General features: G+C 44.6%; 1 protein-coding gene across 3 annotated transcripts in view; it reads left to right on the top strand.

Annotated features, from left to right (window-relative positions):
* The first annotated feature begins 257 nt into the window (after positions 1-257).
* The window catches only part of Vha55 (V-type proton ATPase subunit Vha55), a 33902-nt gene continuing 14220 nt past the window's right edge, over positions 258-19939 (top strand). The window contains exons 1-4 of one of the 3 annotated variants that reach the window (XM_068393229.1): positions 258-397; positions 10544-10771; positions 11640-11811; positions 13883-13973. In XM_068393229.1, the coding sequence (XP_068249330.1) occupies positions 10547-10771; positions 11640-11811; positions 13883-13973 (488 nt within the window). In that variant the 5' untranslated portion in view covers positions 258-397; positions 10544-10546. The other 2 variants (XM_068393231.1, XM_068393230.1) reach the window with 2 other exon arrangements.

Genomic DNA, 19939 nt, shown 5'->3' with positions numbered 1-19939 from the left:
GTATATATATATATATATATATATATATATATATATATATATATATATATATATATATATATATATATATATATATATATATGTGTGTGTGTGTGTGTGTGTGTGTGTGTGACGTATTTAGTATTTGAGTAAGATAGGGATAAAGTATCTTGCACCACTTAGAATTTAGTTTTTGTTATCATAAAGACATCATTATTCTAACAAGAAAAGGAGAGATTTAATGAAATGAACGAACTCCTTTAGCAAAAGACGGGGATAAAACATCACATGACGGGGAGAAGTTTGGGGGAAAATCCCCGAAAAGTTCTGGCAACACTGACTATCATTGATCAGCTGACATCACATGACAGTAGGACCTACAGCAGTTGTTTTGTGTCTCTTCGAAGCTACAGTGTAGGTGAGTATTGTGATAAATTCGATTGATTTATCGTGTACCGTGAAAGTGAATTGTCCAAGTTTATTTCTAAGCTATACAGGAATTAAGAGACGTCACCATATTATCTGCATTTTGCTTTCATTCGAAAGGTATTCCCGTGGTGCTTAACGTTGCGAATAATCTTAGATTTTCCGTAGCCTTCTCTGGACAAGGTTAGTTGTCTAGGTTGTTCTGTGGTATTCCTATTTACAATATTTATGAATTGTAAGTTCAATTTAGGCAGTCATTAAATTGCTGGGAATGACAGTGGATTTGATTTCGAAAATTTTATTCTTAAAGAAATCTATGCACATAAGAGAAGGACCGGGTTAAACTGGTGAACTGGTTTAGGGTACATTAGTTATTTGCATTCTTGTTTTCTCTTAACCTCAGAAATATGCTTAACTAGTTTATGAGGACTAGAACCATACCATTGCTTTTGGTATGCCTACAGGAGATTAGGGTATTATCTCTGAAAAAAAAAAAATATATATATATATATATATATATATATATATATATATATATATATAAGCTAATGATAACCATGTAAATATGATGAAATATGTATATATATATATATTATATATATATTATATATATATTATATATGTATATGCATGAAATGAAAAAAAAATTGACTACTAACTTATGTTGCCGGACCTTTCACCTAAACTGACGTAGCTAACTTTGAATTAAATGAAATTACATGGGGTACATCCTAACTTGAAGCATTTGTATATCGGCGGTCAGTTCCTCCGCATGCATAGGAAATGGGGATTTTCTTCCCATTTTCGAGTCGTTTGTAACTTTTATTTTATTTTATTTTTTTCTGGAAAACCTTTACATAAGAACATCACCTAGCTTAATCTTCCCTACCTAACCTAACCTACAAGCCGTGTTCTTACCTACTTGCCTAACAGCGAGGGTAACGCCCCGCTGCGATCCCCCTGAGACTGCCGTATTCTTAGCCGGCCGTCATCATACATACTGGTGGCTGCTATCGTACACACACCCCCCTAACTTAACCTACCTAACTTGACCTAGTGCGCCTGGCTTTTATCTGGTCCGATAAAACCTCCCCCTCCCCCCAGTAGCCCTCACTTTGCTTAACCTAGCATGATGTAAATTGAATTAAATTAGTTTTTTTCTGAACAAGGACGCTTTTAGCACATTATACCAGTCTGAATTATAGTCAAAACATAATCTTAGGCTCACCTTCCCAGTCTTTACCACCCCACTCAACACAACATCTTTTGTAATGTACAGTAAAATTAAAATGCTTGCCCCCAAATATTATTGTAAATCTCCTAGATTTGTAACTTTAAACTCATGAATATTTAAGATAAGAAACTGAATGCAATAAACTATAAGTGTTTTTTACGAGTGCCCGACAAAATTGAAAATATTTAGTTTCTTAAAATCATATTGTAGTACAAATAGATTTGGGAATTTTTTATACAAATGTAGGCTAGCTCATTAGTGTCAGCAAGATCAGCTGATTGAAAACAAGTGAGTGTTTGGGGTTATGAGTTGGATGCCTTGGCTAATTATGTTGGACTTTGGAACCTTTCTTATTTCAGAGCCAACACGTGAAATGCATCAAATTTTTATGTATGGGACTTACTGCCATAAAATAATAGATTTTTTACCTCGATTCAAACTATGTCCCTTACAATAAAAAATCACACTGTTGTATAGATCAACTAAATTCTTTTTCTAGTAAGTGTTACACAAATAAGTTTGCATAGAAACTAGTCAAGTTAATGGGGTTGAAGATTACTTTTTCTACAGTGGATTTGAAGTTAATCCCTCTAATCAACTGTCTAAATGGAAGTAGCAGGGGTCTGATGTGCCAGATCCTCTTGCAGTGCTGTAAAGTAATTTTCTTCATTATTGTAAGACACTTTTAAGGCCATAGATGAGTATTTCATTGGGTTTACAGTACTTTGAAAAGAGTAGCTCAAAAACTACAGAGACAAAAATTTGTCTTCCATGCAAAGTGGGCGGAACCAAGGTAGGAATGGCCATTTAGAATAAAATAGCACCTTGTATTAGAGGTGAGTATATTGTCATTGACTTTTAAGATCATTATTATATTTTAGGAAGTAATCTTGTAATGCATCATCGTCGATTTTTTAGTTATTAGATTTTAGCAAATATAATCCTGAGTTATTAGATTTTAGCAAATATAATCTTGTATCACATTATTTATCCCCTTTGAAACACTGTAATGATCAGCCAGAAAAAAATTTTCGACAAAGATAGAATTATTGTACTTGGTAATATTGGCACAGTATAGTTGTGACAAATTTTATGAACATCTCAGAGGACTAGGTAGTTTCGGTCCTTTGGGATGATTTCTAGCTCTCCTTCTCTCACACCAATTATGTTCCCGAAGTACACTCTCTCCAGGTGTATTAAGATTGTAATTGTAGTGCTGTGTAGGGCCAATTGACAATAGAAAAAGATGTACCAGAAATTGCAGGGACTAAAGTCTTAACTAATCTTGGAGCGGAGTCGTAGCCCATTTACAGTATGACCAGTTCCTTCTAGTCTTTGTATTGCACACCTAGTGTGACCTCTTTAATCTATGGACAGACTAAGAAATGGAGAAAAGGGTGGGCTAATTAGTCATCAACCCAGATTTGAATGGTCAAAGCATATGATCCTTGATCTGGTCCTCCCACTTAAATTGTTTCCTTCGTTATTTTTGTTTTCAATCGGATAGCGATGATAAAATTGAAATCGTATTGCTACAATGAAGAAAAAAGTCAACTGTTAGTCATATGGTGTTTCAAGTCCAATTCTATGATGTATGTACAATATTTTGATTACAGTACTTTATTGTATTAAATAAAAAAAAAAAAAAATTGTCCTTACAAACTGAAATTTAAATCAATTACTTTTTGTAAGGATGTGCAGTATGACTATTTTTATAGTGCCAAAGAATATGATAGATATCGTTTTATTATAAGTACAGTTCCTAATACTGTACATGATTCTTTCCATAGAAATTTGTTCCTATTTAAAGACAAACCTTTCTCCTTTAAATAAGAGATACTTGAGCTGGAACTGGAATGGCTGTTGAATCATTAATTAGGTAGATATGGTAGTTAACGATAGGTTGTGGAGGGGGAGTCGCCTATTTGCCTAACTGAATTGAAGGCGATAAAGAGAATGTCTCAAAGGAAGGCTTGTTGCTAAAAGTTTTTTGGGACAAAGTGACTGCTCATTTCCTCCTGGAGGGAGTGATAGTACTCACCTGCCAATGGGTACCTTCAGGGTTGGTCAAGCAGAGCTTAAGTCCAATGTGACAGCAATCACTATTCCAATGGGTGCAGGTGAATTGTCCCACCCATCACTTTGGGCCAGGTGAGAATGAGATGTATAAGTTCACCTTCCCTGTTCGTGTTGTCACATAGGGGGATTATTCCTTACCCTTTGAAAGCTGCTCTCCTCTTACAGTTGAGAGTAGAGCATGAGTCTTGTGTGATCACTTTTACTGCTGCAATGAATGCATGTGAGCGGACCCACCTGGACAAAGCAACCGCACCGCAGGCCAGGTGAGGGTAAGGAATATGCTGCTGTTATAAGGTACTCTGCTTCTTCAGAAGGGAGGGATAGGTCTCATCTAGTGATTGATATCCCTGGATTCTGTTAACGAGAGAATGAACCCATTATGACAGGTGCACTTACTCCGTCCAGGGAGAATGGATCTTATCTTCCTCCTTCCCATTTACATTCCAGTCCCTGCCTTTTCTTGTTGTTGGCGCTGGGGTGCCTTGAAGGGAAGCAATGGCACGGCCCAATGATTTGAGGAATTACTGTACATCAAATTGTGCTGACAGGCATAAGCATATTGTGCAGTGCAGTGTGGTGCCAGCGATTATTCCCAGTCCTCTCTTTGAAAAAAAAAACTCAATGTATACTATGTAGAGGTTTCTGTTGCAGCGGGGAAGCTCTTGTAGGTACATCTTCCATGGAAGCACAGCCTTTTTCGTTTGCCCAGACCTTGACTCGTCTGTGGCAGCATGTAAATTTGCTCTCTCTCTTCCATTCCTCTTGAAGCAGAAATCAACAAAGAGTTGTTCTTACATGAATACAAACCCTCGTCCTTTAATAGGAGTAATATCTCAGTTTGGCTGGAACTTCGGTTGCTTAATTTATAATGTGGTCTTTTTAATTACTTGTGGGTGGCTGGGAAGCCCCTCCCCCCCCGGGCAGTACAGGTAGTACACTGAATAGGTACTTTGTCTTTAGCCGCTGGAGGATACAGACATGCTCTTTGCCCTGTCTACTGGCTGTTTTCATTTTTTGTTTTATAGTTAGAAGTTTGTTGCATGTGAAGGAATTTAGGGAAAACAAAAGGTTGTGCTGACTGACAGTTTTTGTGCAAACTGCTGATATACACTTTGTTCCTATTTTTGAAATTCTTGTCGCTGTTTATTCACTTGCTAGTGTGTTGTATTTATAATGTTGGCATTGGAATTTAGGAATGAAATGTTGCACTCAGTCATTGAAAGGAAAGCTCCAAGTTATTCCTTCACCACTGTGGCACCTTCGTGTTTAGCACTGATATCGGATCCATATAATTATTCACTGCACTTGAAGCGTAGTGCCTGTCAGAAGAAAAAAAAAGGGGGGCTGCCTTTATCTTAACCTTGTTTGGGCAGTAGGATTTACATGTAAGTGACTCTACCAATTATCTCCCTTGATGCCCAATCCTTGATAGAGGATGAGATTAGGTTCTGCTATGCATTAAAAGCTACCATGTGCTTGCACACTTCTAAGATAGCGCCGTTCATGATTGCGCCCTCCTACTGGAACGCCATCTCGCCTGTTTGCGATCATTTGCTCCTACAAGAGACCTTTATTGCCTGTTCACAAATTCATTGAAGCTCTACCGTATTATGTGCACGCTCGCTCCTAAGAGAACGCTATTTCATTTGTTCTCAATCTCCTACAGGAGCTGCATCTCACCTGTTCATGTTCACATGCTCTTACAGGAGTGCCATTTCACCTGTTCATATTCATATGCTCCTATGAGAGCATTACCTATTCTGTTCCTGATGGCGTGCTCTCCTATTTGAGCACAAGAGCATCTAATCACCTCACCTGTTTGTGATCTTGCACTCTTAATGCAGTGCTACCTCATATGCTCACGATTGCATACATCCATGGAAGCTTCACCTCCGCTGCTCGTTATCGCATGCCCTACGATAACGTCACCTTACTTGTTCGCGATTGATTGCTCGCAATTCATCGCGCACCATATCACCTGCCCACGATTGATCTCGCACCATATCACCTGCTCACGATTGATCTCGCACCATATCACCTGCTCACGATTGATCGCGCACCATATCACCTGCTCTCGATTGATTGCGCACCATGTCACCTGCTCATGATTGATCGCGCGCCATATCACCTGCTCACGATTGATCGCGAACCATATCACCTGCTCACGATTGATCGCGCGCCATATCACCTTCTCACGATTTATCGCGAACCCTATCACCTGTTCACGATTGATCGCGCGCCATATCACCTGCTCACGATTGATCGCACGCCATATCACCTGCTCACGATTGATCGCGCGCCATATCACCTGCTCACGATTGATCACGAACCATATCACCTGCTCACGATTAATCGCGCACCATATCACCTGCTTGCGATTTATTGCACACCATCTCATCTGCTTGCTATTGATCGCTCGCCATCATACCTGCTCGCGATTGATTATGCTCCACCTGACCTGCTCGCAATTGACCGTGCACCATATCATCTGCATGCAATTGATCCTGATTAATAGCTTGTTATCTCGCCTGCTCGCTATTGATCGCACTCCATCTTACCTGCTCGTGGTTGATCCCCCTCCATTTTATCTGCTTGCTGTTGATCTCGCTCCATCTTACCTATTCGCGGTTGATCGCGTCCCATCTTATCTGTTCGCTGTTGATCTCGCTCCATATCACCTGCTCGTGGTTGAGCGCTCTCCATCTTACCTGCTCACAGTTGATTGCGCTCCATCTTACCTGCTCACGGTTGATTGCGCTCCGTCTTACCTGCTCACGGCTGTTTGCGCTCCCTATTACCTGCTCACGGTTGATTGCTCTCCATATTACATGCTCACGGTTGATTGCGCTCCATCTTACCTGCTCACGGTTGATCGCGCTCCATCTTACCTGCTCACGGTTGATCGCGCTCCATCTTACCTGCTCACGGTTGATCGCGCTCCATCTTACCTGCTCACGGTTGATCGCGCTCCAACTTACCTGCTCACGGTTGATCGCGCTTCAACTTACCTGCTCACGGTTGATCGCGCTCCATCTTACCTGCTCACGGTTGATTGCGCTCCGTCTTACCTGCTCACTGTTGATCACGCTCCATCTTACCTGCTCACGGTTGATCGCGCTCCGTCTTACCTGCTCACGGTTGATCGTGCTCCGTCTTACCTGCTCACGGTTGATTGCTCTCTGTCTTAACTGCTCAAGGTTAGTCGCGCGCCATCTTACCTGCTCACGGTTGATTGCGCACTGTCTTAACTGCTCAAGGTTAGTCGCGCGCCATCTTACCTGCTCACGGTTGATCGCGCTCCGTCTTAACTGCTCAAGGTTGATCGCGCTCCATCTTACCTGCTCACGGTTGATTGCGCTCCATATTACCTGCTCACGGTTGATTGCGCTCCATCTTACCTGCTCACGGTTGATCGCGCTCCATCTTACCTGCTCATGGTTGATCGCGCTCCACCTTACCTGCTCATGGTTGATCACGCTCCATCTTACCTGCTCACGGTTGATTGCGCTCCATCTTACCTGCTCACTGTTGATTGCGCTCCGTCTTACCTGCTCACGGTTGATTGCGCTCCGTCTTACCTGCTCACGGTTGATCGTGCTCCATCTTACCTGCTCACGGTTGATTGCGCACTGTCTTAACTGCTCAAGGTTAGTCGCGCGCCATCTTAACTTCTCACGGTTGATCGCGCTCCGTCTTACCTGCTCAAGGTTGATCGCGCTCCATCTTACCTGCTCACTGTTGATTGCGCTCCGTCTTACCTGCTCACGGTTGATTGCGCTCCGTCTTACCTGCTCACGGTTGATTGCGCTCCATCTTACCTGCTCACTGTTGATTGCGCTCCGTCTTACCTGCTCACGGTTGATTGCGCTCCGTCTTACCTGCTCACGGTTGATCGTGCTCCATCTTACCTGCTCACGGTTGATTGCGCACTGTCTTAACTGCTCAAGGTTAGTCGCGCGCCATCTTAACTTCTCACGGTTGATCGCGCTCCGTCTTAACTGCTCAAGGTTGATCGCGCTCCATCTTACCTGCTCACGGTTGATCGCGCTCCGTCTTACCTGCTCACGGTTGATCGCGCTCCATCTTACCTGCTCACGGTTGATCGCGCTCCGTCTTACCTGCTCACGGTTGATCGTGCTCCGTCTTACCTGCTCACGGTTGATTGCTCTCTGTCTTAACTGCTCAAGGTTGGTCGCGCGCCATCTTACCTGCTCACGGTTGATCGCGCTCCATCTTACCTGCTCACGGTTGATCGCGCTCCATCTTACCTGCTCACGGTTGATCGCGCTCCGTCTTACCTGCTCACGGTTGATCGTGCTCCGTCTTACCTGCTCACGGTTGATTGCTCTCTGTTTTAACTGCTCAAGGTTGGTCGCGCGCCATCTTACCTGCTCACGGTTGATCGCGCTCCGTCTTAACTGCTCAAGGTTGATCGCGCTCCATCTTACCTGCTCACGGTTGATTGCGCTCCATATTACCTGCTCACGGTTGATCGCGCTCCATCTTACCTGCTCACGGTTGATCGCGCTCCATCTTACCTGCTTATGGTTGATCGCGCTCCACCTTACCTGCTCATGGTTGATCACGCTCCATCTTACCTGCTCACGGTAGATTGCGCTCCATCTTACCTGCTCACTGTTGATTGCGCTCCGTCTTACCTGCTCACGGTTGATTGCGCTCCGTCTTACCTGCTCACGGTTGATCGTGCTCCGTCTTACCTGCTCACGGTTGATCGTGCTCCATCTTACCTGCTCACGGTTGATTGCGCACTGTCTTAACTGCTCAAGGTTAGTCGCGCGCCATCTTAACTTCTCACGGTTGATCGCGCTCCGTCTTAACTGCTCAAGGTTGATCGCGCTCCATCTTACCTGCTCACGGTTGATTGCGCTCCGTCTTAACTGCTCACAGTTGTTCGCGCACCATGTCGCCTACTTGCGATTGATTACACAACATCTCGCCTGTTTGCGATCACTTACACGTAACCTGCTTGCCATCACTCACACGTAACCTGCTTGCGATCACTTGCCATGTCACCTGTTCCTGATCCATTCCTGACTGTATTGGTCAAATCATGGGGCCCCTTAGCCAAGTTCTATTCCAATTTACTAGTTCTTCGGGTAGGTCCTGAGAGGAACTTCTCTATCAGCTGCGCCTTCACAGTTTCCCCCATCTAAAAAGGTTCACTACTTCATGGACCGAAGTTTCCTCTCATTCAGCTTCAAGAGGAATGTCTGGAAATCTGTTCGATCTCGCGGTGGTCCAATAGGGAGTTGTTACCACACTCCCCCCCTTCTTCATAGGGGCAGTGGTTCATGCTTTAAGGGAGCTTCAAACAGTCTTGCCTACACTGGGAATTAGGCCAAGTCCAGATTGGGATGAGATGCAGTATTGTTCTATGGACACTTCAACTGAGAAGGTGATTACAGGGCTCTTTCCCTCAAGGCTGTCTGTCTCTTTGCTATATAGCATTGTTAATAGAGTAGGAGACAAAGGCTCTCTCATCATGTCAACCATAGAGTGATGAGGATTGTCCCCTTTGTCGTTATACCAAACTCTGAAGTCTCAAGGATTGGCTCTTCTACCTCTTGTGGGGATCCATTAGCCATAAATGTTATGCACTGGTTGGACTTCTGAAAATGGTGAATTATGCAATGGAGATACTTTTCTTTTTTACTGGCTACATCTACCAAGAAGTGAATCCTTACAAAGAGGTGAATGCGTCGGTGTCTTGCCTAATATATTCCTCTTGATGTGACTTGTTGGACACTAGAGCTATCATCTCTATATCAGGGAGATAAGTTTCTGAGACTTATTATTATTATTATTATTATTATTTCTTCTTGGTAAGCTACAACCCTAGTTGGAAAAGCAGGATGCTATAAGCCTAGGGGCTCCAACGGGGAAAATAGCCCAGTGAGGAAAGGAAACAAGGAAAAATAAGATATCTTAAGAACATTAACTACATTGAAATAAATATTTCCTAAATAAAGAATAAAAGACTTGAACAAAACAAGAGGAAGAGAAATAAGATGGAATAGTGTGCCCGAGTGTACCCTCATGCAAGAGAACTCTAATTCAAGAGAGTGGAAGACCATGGTACAGAGGCTATGGCACTACTCAAGACTAGAGAACAATGGTTTGATTTTGGAGTGTCCTTCTAGAAGAGCTGCTTACCATAGCTAAAGAGTCTCTTCTACCCTTACTAAGAGGAAAGTAGCTAATGAACAATTACAGTACAGTAGTTAACCCCTTGGGTGAAGAAGAATTGGTTAATAATCACAGTGTTGCCAGTACTGGATTCCTTTTAAGCCAGTTCTGGCCGAGGCCCCATCACCTTATACATCCTGAATATTTGCTATATTTAGCTTGTTGGAGTTGCTATCTTTGCACCTTAAGGGGATCAGGTATGAAGACACTTCCAGGGGAGAAAAAGAACTCAACAGTTTGCTTCAAGGAGTCTGATTTCCACCTGGAAGTGAGTCTCCTATTCAAATTATTTGCGTAGAATAAATACCAAACTTTAAATTTATTTTTTATAACTACGGTACTATATACAAACGAGAGTCCTTTAAGTCACATTTCCCTATTCCATCACCCCCCTCACTCTTTTGGCCAAAGATCAAAGGTGGCTTAACTCAGACAGGTTGGTGGGTCTCTCCTGTCGCTGACTATCATAACTACCTTGTTATCACTTCATTGCCCATAACACTTCATACAGAAGTGTGACATATTTTGAATACACAGGTTTGTCTGCCTTTGAAAAATGAAAATTATTTTGAAAAAATTGTACTTTACATGATCTCTAAATTTCATTCTTTCTTTCAGAAAATGACGAGTTTACAAAATTTACAACATGTGGCAGCTGTGCAACGTGATTACATTGCCCAGCCTCGTCTGTGTTATAAAACAGTCACAGGTGTGAATGGCCCCTTGGTTATTCTTGATGATGTAAAGTTTCCAAAATTTGCTGAAATTGTGAACTTGCATTTGGCTGATGGCACAGAAAGGAAGGGTCAGGTACTGGAAGTCAGTGGCTCCAAAGCTGTTGTCCAGGTAAGTTGGTTTCCTTACTCAGAATCTTTTCTATACTAGTTTATTTACTTCACTTAAAGGGGATTATAAACATGTTTAATAGTGATGCTTTGTATGAGTTTCCTTACATTATCTTGGACTTTAGTTGTAACAAATTTTACTAAGCAAATATATGAAGCAGTAACTGAATTTGAGGTTTTTAATTAGGTTATCATACTTAAATAGAAATAAATTTTTGTTTGAATGGAAAATGTAGAACATTGTTTCAGATATAAAGGTATAAGTTATAAGATTTGAGAATTTAGCAGCAAAATATTGTCTGAACTATGTAATATGAGCTGTTGAGAAACCATTTTTTTTTTCAGGCGATAATTTTTTCTCACTATTTTGTAGTATAAGATGATTATATCTTGTACAGACCAATTTTTTTATGCCACACTACATTATAATAAAATAAAAAGGATTAAATACAAGGTTTCCATTAAGAATTTTTTTTAGTGCCAAAGAACTTAATTGAATGTAAAATTTGAGTACAGTACTGTATTGTTTAGGACAAAGCTTGGTTATGCAAATAGTAAGCAATGGAATTTACCACAGAAATTGTTAGTCATTTATAGTATCCTTCCTATCACATGGAAATGCCTTTTAAGATTTTATTTTCAATATGAAATAATATAAACCAACCTTTAAGATTTTATATACAATATGAAATGATATAAACTAATCTTTAAGATTTTATTTTCTATATGAAATAATATAAACCAACCTTTAAGATTTTATATACATTATGAAATTAAATAAACCAGTACATTCCATTTTCTGTCATTAGCGTATACAATACTCCCAAAGACTACAAATTTTCTGATATGAGATGATCTTGCATTTTTAGGTGTTTGAAGGGACATCTGGTGTTGATGCCAAGCACACGGTATGCGAGTTTACAGGTGACATTTTAAGGACACCTGTGTCTGAAGACATGTTGGGTCGTGTTTTCAATGGTTCTGGTAAGCCTATTGATCAAGGCCCAACTGTGCTAGCAGAGGATTTCTTAGATATCCAAGGTAAGTTTTCGTATTTTTGTGTTGAATCGTGTAGTTACATATTAGTCTTTGTTACTCTTCTTTCGATCTTGTTAGTGACCCCGCTTGAGTCGACTTTCTCCATTTATTTCTATTCCTTGCATCTTCTTCCCTCAGTCCCACCCCACCCATACCCCTTCTCACCACATCCATCCATCTGATCTGCTGATGCCCCACTCTTCCTCCCCATCACTTTTAATGTTCTCATCTCTTTAGGTTGGTTCCACCTCCTCTCTTTCTTATTACAAGGCCATAGTATCTCTGACAAGCTTTCTTAACCTTAGTTTTTACATTAAAGTACATATATTATCTTCTTGTATCTTGACACACTCTCCTTTCCCAGGTGATATTCCTCCAATCCATCTCACCATCTCTACTTAGTTCTTTCCAATAGTCCCTCATCTTTCTTCTTAAGGAGACCATTTGCCATTAAAGCCAAAATTGTTAAATATAATTTTATTTAAATAATTTCAACGTGTTATTTGTGTTATTACTCTGGTGATTCTGTATAAATTTTACTGGAATCGGACAAAAATTATTTCTTTTATGAATTAAAATAAATTTTTCTTTTTTTCAATTTTTCTCTTAATACTGCATTGAATTAAATATTGCTATGAATAATGCTAATTGGAGTGTGGAAATATTGCTTAGAGGAATTTTCTAATTTTTTTTATTTTATTGATATTTATATATCTACAGTATTTTTATTTGAAAATTATACAAAATTCCAAATAACCTTACAATTTAAATTTATCTAATTGTTATTGCGTTTTTATTTCTCTTTCCATCGATGTCTTTGAGTTTGAATTATCTTTGTAAATAATGGAGAAAAGTTGTTTTAAATGTCAATAATTATGAAGCCGAGACATCGGCCCGCAAAGTTATCACAATATCACCATTAAACACTATTTCCATTGTCAATGATGATTAGAAACTACAGTATTCTCAATTACATTAAAAATAACTAAACTTACTATAGAACTTTCTCTGCTAATTACCACAAACATGGCCCAAGTCACCCAGCATCCCCCCCACGTCCCAAAGGAGTACTACTCACTCAAGGTGAGGGTATCAGGAGGTGCCACCTCCCGCTTTGTTGCTTAGTACAGTCTTACAAGGGCTATCTTTTCCCTATACTTAGATTGGATTCTTCTTCTGCTTTTAGACATGATAAGGATACAACTACAGTTTACTAGCACTATAAGTAGCCTGGAAGAAGTGATCACACGAGCAAAAGGCTCACCAATTCTTTTCACAAGTGGTTTCTGGTATTCACTGAGACAATGAAAGTATTGAGCTGCAGAATATACTATTTATAGTGATATTTTGCACAATTCCATAAGAATAGCGTACAGTACATACTTATCATAGGTTACTGTGAATTCGATAACATGTCGCGTTACTATGATGGCGCACAAGTTTGTTTTTCTTCTTAAGTGCCCAAGTTTCTGCCTCATATAGTACAAGCCTGCTAACCGTCTTATAGATCTTCATTTTAGGTCAAAATGGTATTATCTTTTCTAAAACAATTCGTTATTTTTTTTATTTACGCCATGCTGCTTTCATACAAGGCTTTGCTATTCTCACTAGTATTCTACTGTGTTGTTGTTGATCCCAAGTACTTAAACTCATTGGTCTATTTTCACCTAAACCAGCTACCTCCAGAATGTTTACTTCTTCATGTCCTTCTCTACTTCCAACCAATAGCTGTGTTTTCTCAATGTTCCCCTTTAATCCTTTACTTTCTAGGGCTAAACTTTCTTGTAGTTCTTCTATATCTTTGTTACTGGTTTTGACTAAATTAAAGTTCACTTCCATCCCTCGAATAATGAAAATAATAACAAATTGATTATGGTTTTGTTTTTGATTTAGAGCAAAGTAGAGACTGGTGAGAAAAAGATACAAAGTAGGAAAAGGGAACTAACATATTTTGTATAACTACACTGTGTACATGTATGACACCTGGTTTTCTGCTAGTCTTCACTTTTACAAGTAGAGATATATCTCTTTCAAGTGTGTGCGCACTGTAGACTTAGATAATTTTGCTTTGCAGGTCAGCCCATTAACCCTTGGTCCCGTACTTACCCAGAGGAGATGATTCAGACCGGTATTTCTTCCATTGACGTTATGAATTCCATTGCTCGGTAAGTTATCAAAACTGACTTTGAAATATTTCTGTTCAGCAGTATTTTTTTTTTACAAATACATTAATATATTAAAATATAGTTTGTTCCGTAACCGAAATACAAACCACGCTATTTACAAAGGGTTATTACTTTTAGCGTAGCTGAAATGGCGAGCCATTAGAATTTAACGAGGGTGTATTACCCCCGCGCTAGTTAGCGGGGGGGTAGGGGAGTGGTAGCTAGCTACCCCTCCTCCCCCTCACACACAGGTGAATACTCACTTTCACTTTTGGCTCGGACTGTGACAGACGTCTCTGTCTTGGTCCTCGCTTGGCAGCCATTGTCTGTTTTGTCTTTACTTAATCGCTTACTTTTCTTTTACTCAATATATATGTAAACATGTTTTCATGTTTGTATATATATTTGAGTATATAAATAAGTAAGTTTCCTTTTCAGATGTGTGTGTGTAGTGTACGATATCTACGTGGAGGCCTCGGCAGTTAGGCCACCACGGCCTAATTTTATGGGTTGCGATCGAGTTTGACTTCGGTCTTTCTCTCTCTCTCTCTCTTGAGGTCGTTCACCCTTTTACTATGTTTTACTACGCTCTTGTAGCTTCCTTCCCGTGTGGGTGGGGTTGCTACGCCGTACATTTTGTCTCAATTAGTTTATGAATCTAATTGTAGTTGTTAAATTTTCAGCTTGTAGAACGATTCCTTTCGGGGTTTTCGTTTTTTTCTTTAGTGTTCATTCATTTTTAAATTACATAATTACATAGTTACATAATTATAATTGTTATAATTCTGTTTTGGTTACAGCTCTCCTTCCGCGAGTGTAAGTGGTTGTGAGGGCACGTGCCTGTTGTGTAATTCTTGTTCCTTTTCCTCGGGATTCCTCTTCGGAGCCTTCCCGGGGGAATGAATGTGTACTAATATTATTTGTTTTATTTTTTTACAGTTACCGATCTAGTTCGTTTCTGTAATATAGCAACGGTGTGAGCTGTCTGGTTGAGTCCTGGGGATTCGGCTGTTGCTGCCTCCCCCCTTGTATTGTCGTCAGGGGCGTGTCTCCTTCTACTGGTAGTACTCCCGTGTCGACGGACAGCTCTCCAGTTCATTTTAGAACAGTCAGGAGGCTTGCCTCCTTGGGCGGATAACTTTCCTTCCGAGGGAAGTTTTTTCCTGTCCAGGCTTGAGCTTTTCCTCTTTTGGGGGGTTCTTCTCTTGCCTTTTTTTCGTGCGACTATGCTCTTGGTGCTGAGCGGTCGCACCTGCAGTTTCGCTCAAGGGGCTGGGCAACTGCAGGAGCTCCTCTTCGGAGGATTGCCCCTTTTAGGTCACTGGCTGACCAGTCTCTTCCACGAAGTGTTTCTCTTTCGTTCGCGAGAGAGTACACTCATAGAGACTCCTCTTCGGAGGTTTCTTCTGTTGCTGTTGCTGTTGGCCTCCCTCGCTGTAAGGCCCTCCGTCCGCCTCGTCGTAAGGGCCTCTCATCTCCCTATAAGGGTGCTTGAGGCGCCTTTTTGAATCTCCGTTTGCAGCCTACAACTTCTTTTTCTCGATCTTCCGTCTTGGTGCAGATGGACAGCAGTCTAATCTCGTCTTCCGACGGGCAACGGTCTTCCCGACGGACAACGGTCTTCCCGACGGACAGCGGTCTTCCGACGGACATCAGTCTCCCGGCGGACAACGATCCCTTCGGGGCAAAGGGTTGCCCCCACGGGGGTTCTTCCCTTGCGTGTCAGGGTTTCCCTGCGCGCCCTTCTGTTCGTCAGCGCTCTCCTGTTCGTCAGCGCTTTCAAGATGATCTTCCCTGCGGTTCCTGTTACGTGCCCTGTGCGCCCACGTTCGCCCTCGCGATCTAGAACTTCGGTTCAGGTCGGGGTCAAGGACTCTTCTTTGCGCAGGCTTCCACGCGTAGCCTTCTGCTCGTCAGCGATCATCAGCTCGTCAGCGATCATCAGCTCGTCAGCGATCATCAGCTCGCCAGCGATCGTCAGCTCGTCAGCGATCATCAGCTCGCCAGCGATCTCCGGATCGCCCACGTGTGTTACAGCTGGCACGCCAACGTTCTCCAACACTTCTGAAGGAACATGGTTCGCCAGCTACTAGCTCAACTGCGGATGCTGATCGCCATCGCGCGACCCTCAACTGCGGATGCTGATCGCCATCGCGCGACCCTCAACTGCGGATGCTGATCGCCATCGCGCGACCCTCAACTGCGGATGCTGATCGCCATCGCGCGACCCTCAACTGCGGATGCTGATCGCCATCGCGCGACCCTCAACTGCGGATGCTGATCGCCATCGCGCGACCCTCAACTGCGGATGCTGATCGCCATCGCGCGACCCTCAACTGCGGATGCTGATCGCCATCGCGCGACCCTCAACTGCGGATGCTGATCGCCATCGCGCAACCCTCAACTCTGAACGATCGCCCTCCTGCAGATGCTGATCACCATCGCACCCTTTCTCGCGATCTTTCACCTGCGCATGCTGCTCGCCATCGCACAACCCTGAACGATTGCCCGCTTACGCATGCTGCTCCTCATCGCACAACCCTGAACGATCGCCCTCTTGCGGATGCTGATCACCATCGCACCCTTTCACGCGATCATTCACCTGCGCATGCTGCTCGCCATCGCACAACCCTGAACGATTGCCCGCTTACGCATGCTGCTCCTCATCGCACCACCCTGAACGATCGCCCTTCTGCAGATGCTGATCACCATCGCACCCTTTCACGCGATCATTCACCTGCGCATGCTGCTCGCCATCGCACAACCCTGCACGATTGCCCGCTTACGCATGCTGCTCCTCATCGCACAACCCTGAACGCTCGCCCTCTTGCGGATGCTGATCACCATCGCACCCTATCACGCGATCATTCACCTACACATGCTGCTCGCCATCGCTTACCGCCAGCGATCTTCTTCACCTACGCGGCAGCACGATCCCTCGCCGTCACGCCCATTCGCCTGCGCGCCCGCGCGATCGCTCGCCTGCGCGCCCGCGCGATCGCTCGCCTGCGCGCCCTCGCGACCGCTCGCCTGCGCGCCCGCGCGATCGCTCGCCTGCGCGCCCTCGCGACCGCTCGCCTGCGCGCCCTCGCGACCGCTCGCCTGCGCGCCCGCGCGCCCGCGCGACCGCTCGCCTGCGCGCCCGCGCGACCGCTCGCCTGTGCGCCCGCGCGACCGCTCGCCTGTGCGCCCGCGCGACCATTCGCCTTTGCGCGACCGTTCGCCCTCGCGCGACCATAGTTCGCGGCGAATTCCACAGCCGGTGGTAGCAGCAGGGACGCGTGCTCCTAGGCGGCACTCGGGATCACCTCCATCCAAGCACAGGTTGGTAGTGCAGGACGAAGACAGGTCAGTACAGCATTCTTCCCACCTTCTTTTCAGGCAGGAACCGTCGTGTCCTCTCCAAAGGATCGCCCGATCCCTTTCACCTTAGCGAGGATTTCGGACTCTGTGTCCTTGGAGCAGCAGTCATGGTTTGATCCGCTGGCACGGGCGCTAATGAGGGTTATGAAACCAGCACTCACCGGCCAGGGTAACAAACCAGCGGCTGTCTCTCCTACGCTGAAGAGAAAGAGAGGAGTGGACTTCGTGGTGACTTCCCCCAGGGCGAAGTTGGTTCCCAAGAGGTCGGTCTCGAGGGTCCCCTCTCCTGCACGAGTACTCTCTCCTTCTCCCGCCCTGGAAGGATTTTTGGCGGGGGGGGCTTTCCGTTGAAGATTTCTCCATCGGACAAGGGGTGACTGCTTACCTCTTCCTCTGGGAGCTTACCAGGTTCTTTCCCTCCTCGGTTACGGCCCGAGGTTTGGTTCAAGGAAGCTACAGGAAGATCAAGGGTACTTTCCTCCTCTCGAGCTCAGGCACCTTGGCCTTTCGTCGTTAAGTATCTACTTGCGGACAAGCTCGATGTTGTACCATCTGGACGCACTGACTGAAGGCTTCCTTCGGGTGTCTCATCTGTGGAGGTCAACGACCTCAGACACCCTTCCATCCTTGAGAAGAGTTTTGTCTTTGCCCAAGGACAGAGACTTAAACATCTGCTGTGCGGAGTAAATCGACTTCCGGTTTCACTCCTCCAAGGCGCTTTCTTCCAGACTCTGCAGGGCTCCAGCTCCCTTTTCTTTCAACCACGTCGGCCTAAGTTATCGGCTACGACAACTGGGACAAGGTGTCCAATTGCAGTTTCCTCCTGTCAGGAACAGATGGCACGGGAGACTCCCCCGGGGGGGCATAGTCCTAAAAGGAGTTCACGAACTCTAGGATTGCAGGTTTTTTCGCTGGGAGGATGCTTAAGGTTACTCATCCGAATGACAGCTTCCCGATGCCCATTCCCGCACAATCTCTGTGAGTAGCCAAGGATATCGCGCCTGCCGTCTCTGTCAGCGAATTCAGTGTCTCTGAACCTCTATGCCATAGCATCAGCAGAGTTGCCCGGTTGGGCAGAATGATCCATACCTTAGGCGAAGGTCTTCCTTAGGATCATCGACGGCTTCACCCCCGGCCCCCTCAGTCGATCCTTTCTTGTAAGGAAGGATCTGAGAGGGGATGTCCATAGTCGACCTCTCAGCCCTGATCAAGTTTGTCGAACAAACTTCGGCCAGCGTAGACCAGCAGAATCGATCAGACTGGTAACGAGGCGACAGGACTCCTTTAACCCTGGATCGGAAGGACGGGTACTTTCAGTTTCCATTCCATCCATCTTCCAGGGTGCTCGTCGAATTCAGCCTAAACTGCAAGTATTCCTGCTTATGATGCAGTGTGGCTATCCCGCCGTGGCATAGCAGGTTTGTTTCCCCAGAGAACTCTCCCTGCCTTCCTCTTGGCCGCTCAGGTGCAGACTTCCGCCTCCTCTGCTGTTTGGAGGGCTGGTCAACTCCGGTAGGCTCGGGTTTCGACCTTCTTCAGCGCCGGGAAAAGCTTCCGAATGCTGACCATGAGTGTGGGCTCATGGTATTTTGCTTGGAGCCTTCTCTTCCTCTGCCTCAACATCTGGAGTATCTGGCCATGATATTGAGTCAACCGCCTTACCACGTTGGAAACCCCGCTTCTCGTCCGTCCAGCGAGGTTAAGCAACGTCGGTACTTGGATGGGTGACCACCTGGGGACGCCAGATTCTGTTACCACATCCTCCGAGCCTTCCTTTCGGTTTACTGTGGCAAGACTGAGGAGAGTCGCAGTACCTGTTCTCAGTCAAGCAGAGTTTTCAGCCCTACCTTGGAACGTTTCCTAGTTCTTCTTTCCTCATTGACCCGTTTATAGTCCGAACGGTCGCCTCAGGATAAGTTCCATGTGGGGCGATCCAAGTTCCGGTGGCTTCAGGCAATGTTTAACCGGACTCCCTGGCCCTATGGGACCAGCGGAACTATTAAACCTGCAATGGGTGTTGACCTATGGAGCCTCTTGATGGTAGTGGATATTCTCGTCCTTTCCCCACATTCTTGATGCAGTTCTCGGACTCGTCAAAGGAAAGGGGGGGGGGGGGGGGGGGCATGTTCCGGTCCAGGCCTATGGTCAAGACCTGAAGGATACCTCTCCATCATTCAGGCAGGCTTAAGGGCCTTAGTCTGGCCCCTCTTCAGATCCTACCGCTCCTGCCAAGTCGCCCCGTTGCGTGTCGACTTCATGCTAACCAGCAGGGGACGCATTTTCACACCTTCACATCTTGCAGTAGAGATACCGGGATGATTGAGATTCTCTCAATTCCACCATCGGCTCTCTCATTCCAGGCAGGGGAATGTTTCTCTCAGACTATCCGAGCAGAGCCTCATAGAGAGAGTGTACCTAAGGGTCTTTGACCTTGGGTAACCAGCAAGTGCTGGTCTGGGGGACCTGATCGCGACAGCTTGGAACCTCAAGCTTCCGCTAGTTTCCCCCCAGTCTCAGACCCCGAGACTCTGGCAAGATGCATTCCGGTGATGGTGGGACAACTTCGACGCCTGCGTCTTCCCTCCTTTTGGTCTGCGGACAAT

Source organism: Palaemon carinicauda, chromosome 19 (assembly GCF_036898095.1).
Source record: "Palaemon carinicauda isolate YSFRI2023 chromosome 19, ASM3689809v2, whole genome shotgun sequence".
In the NCBI taxonomy this organism is placed as follows: Eukaryota; Metazoa; Arthropoda; class Malacostraca; order Decapoda; family Palaemonidae; genus Palaemon; species Palaemon carinicauda.
The sequence above is the reverse complement of the archived record's forward strand: the minus strand, read 5'-3'. Positions and strand labels throughout refer to the sequence as shown.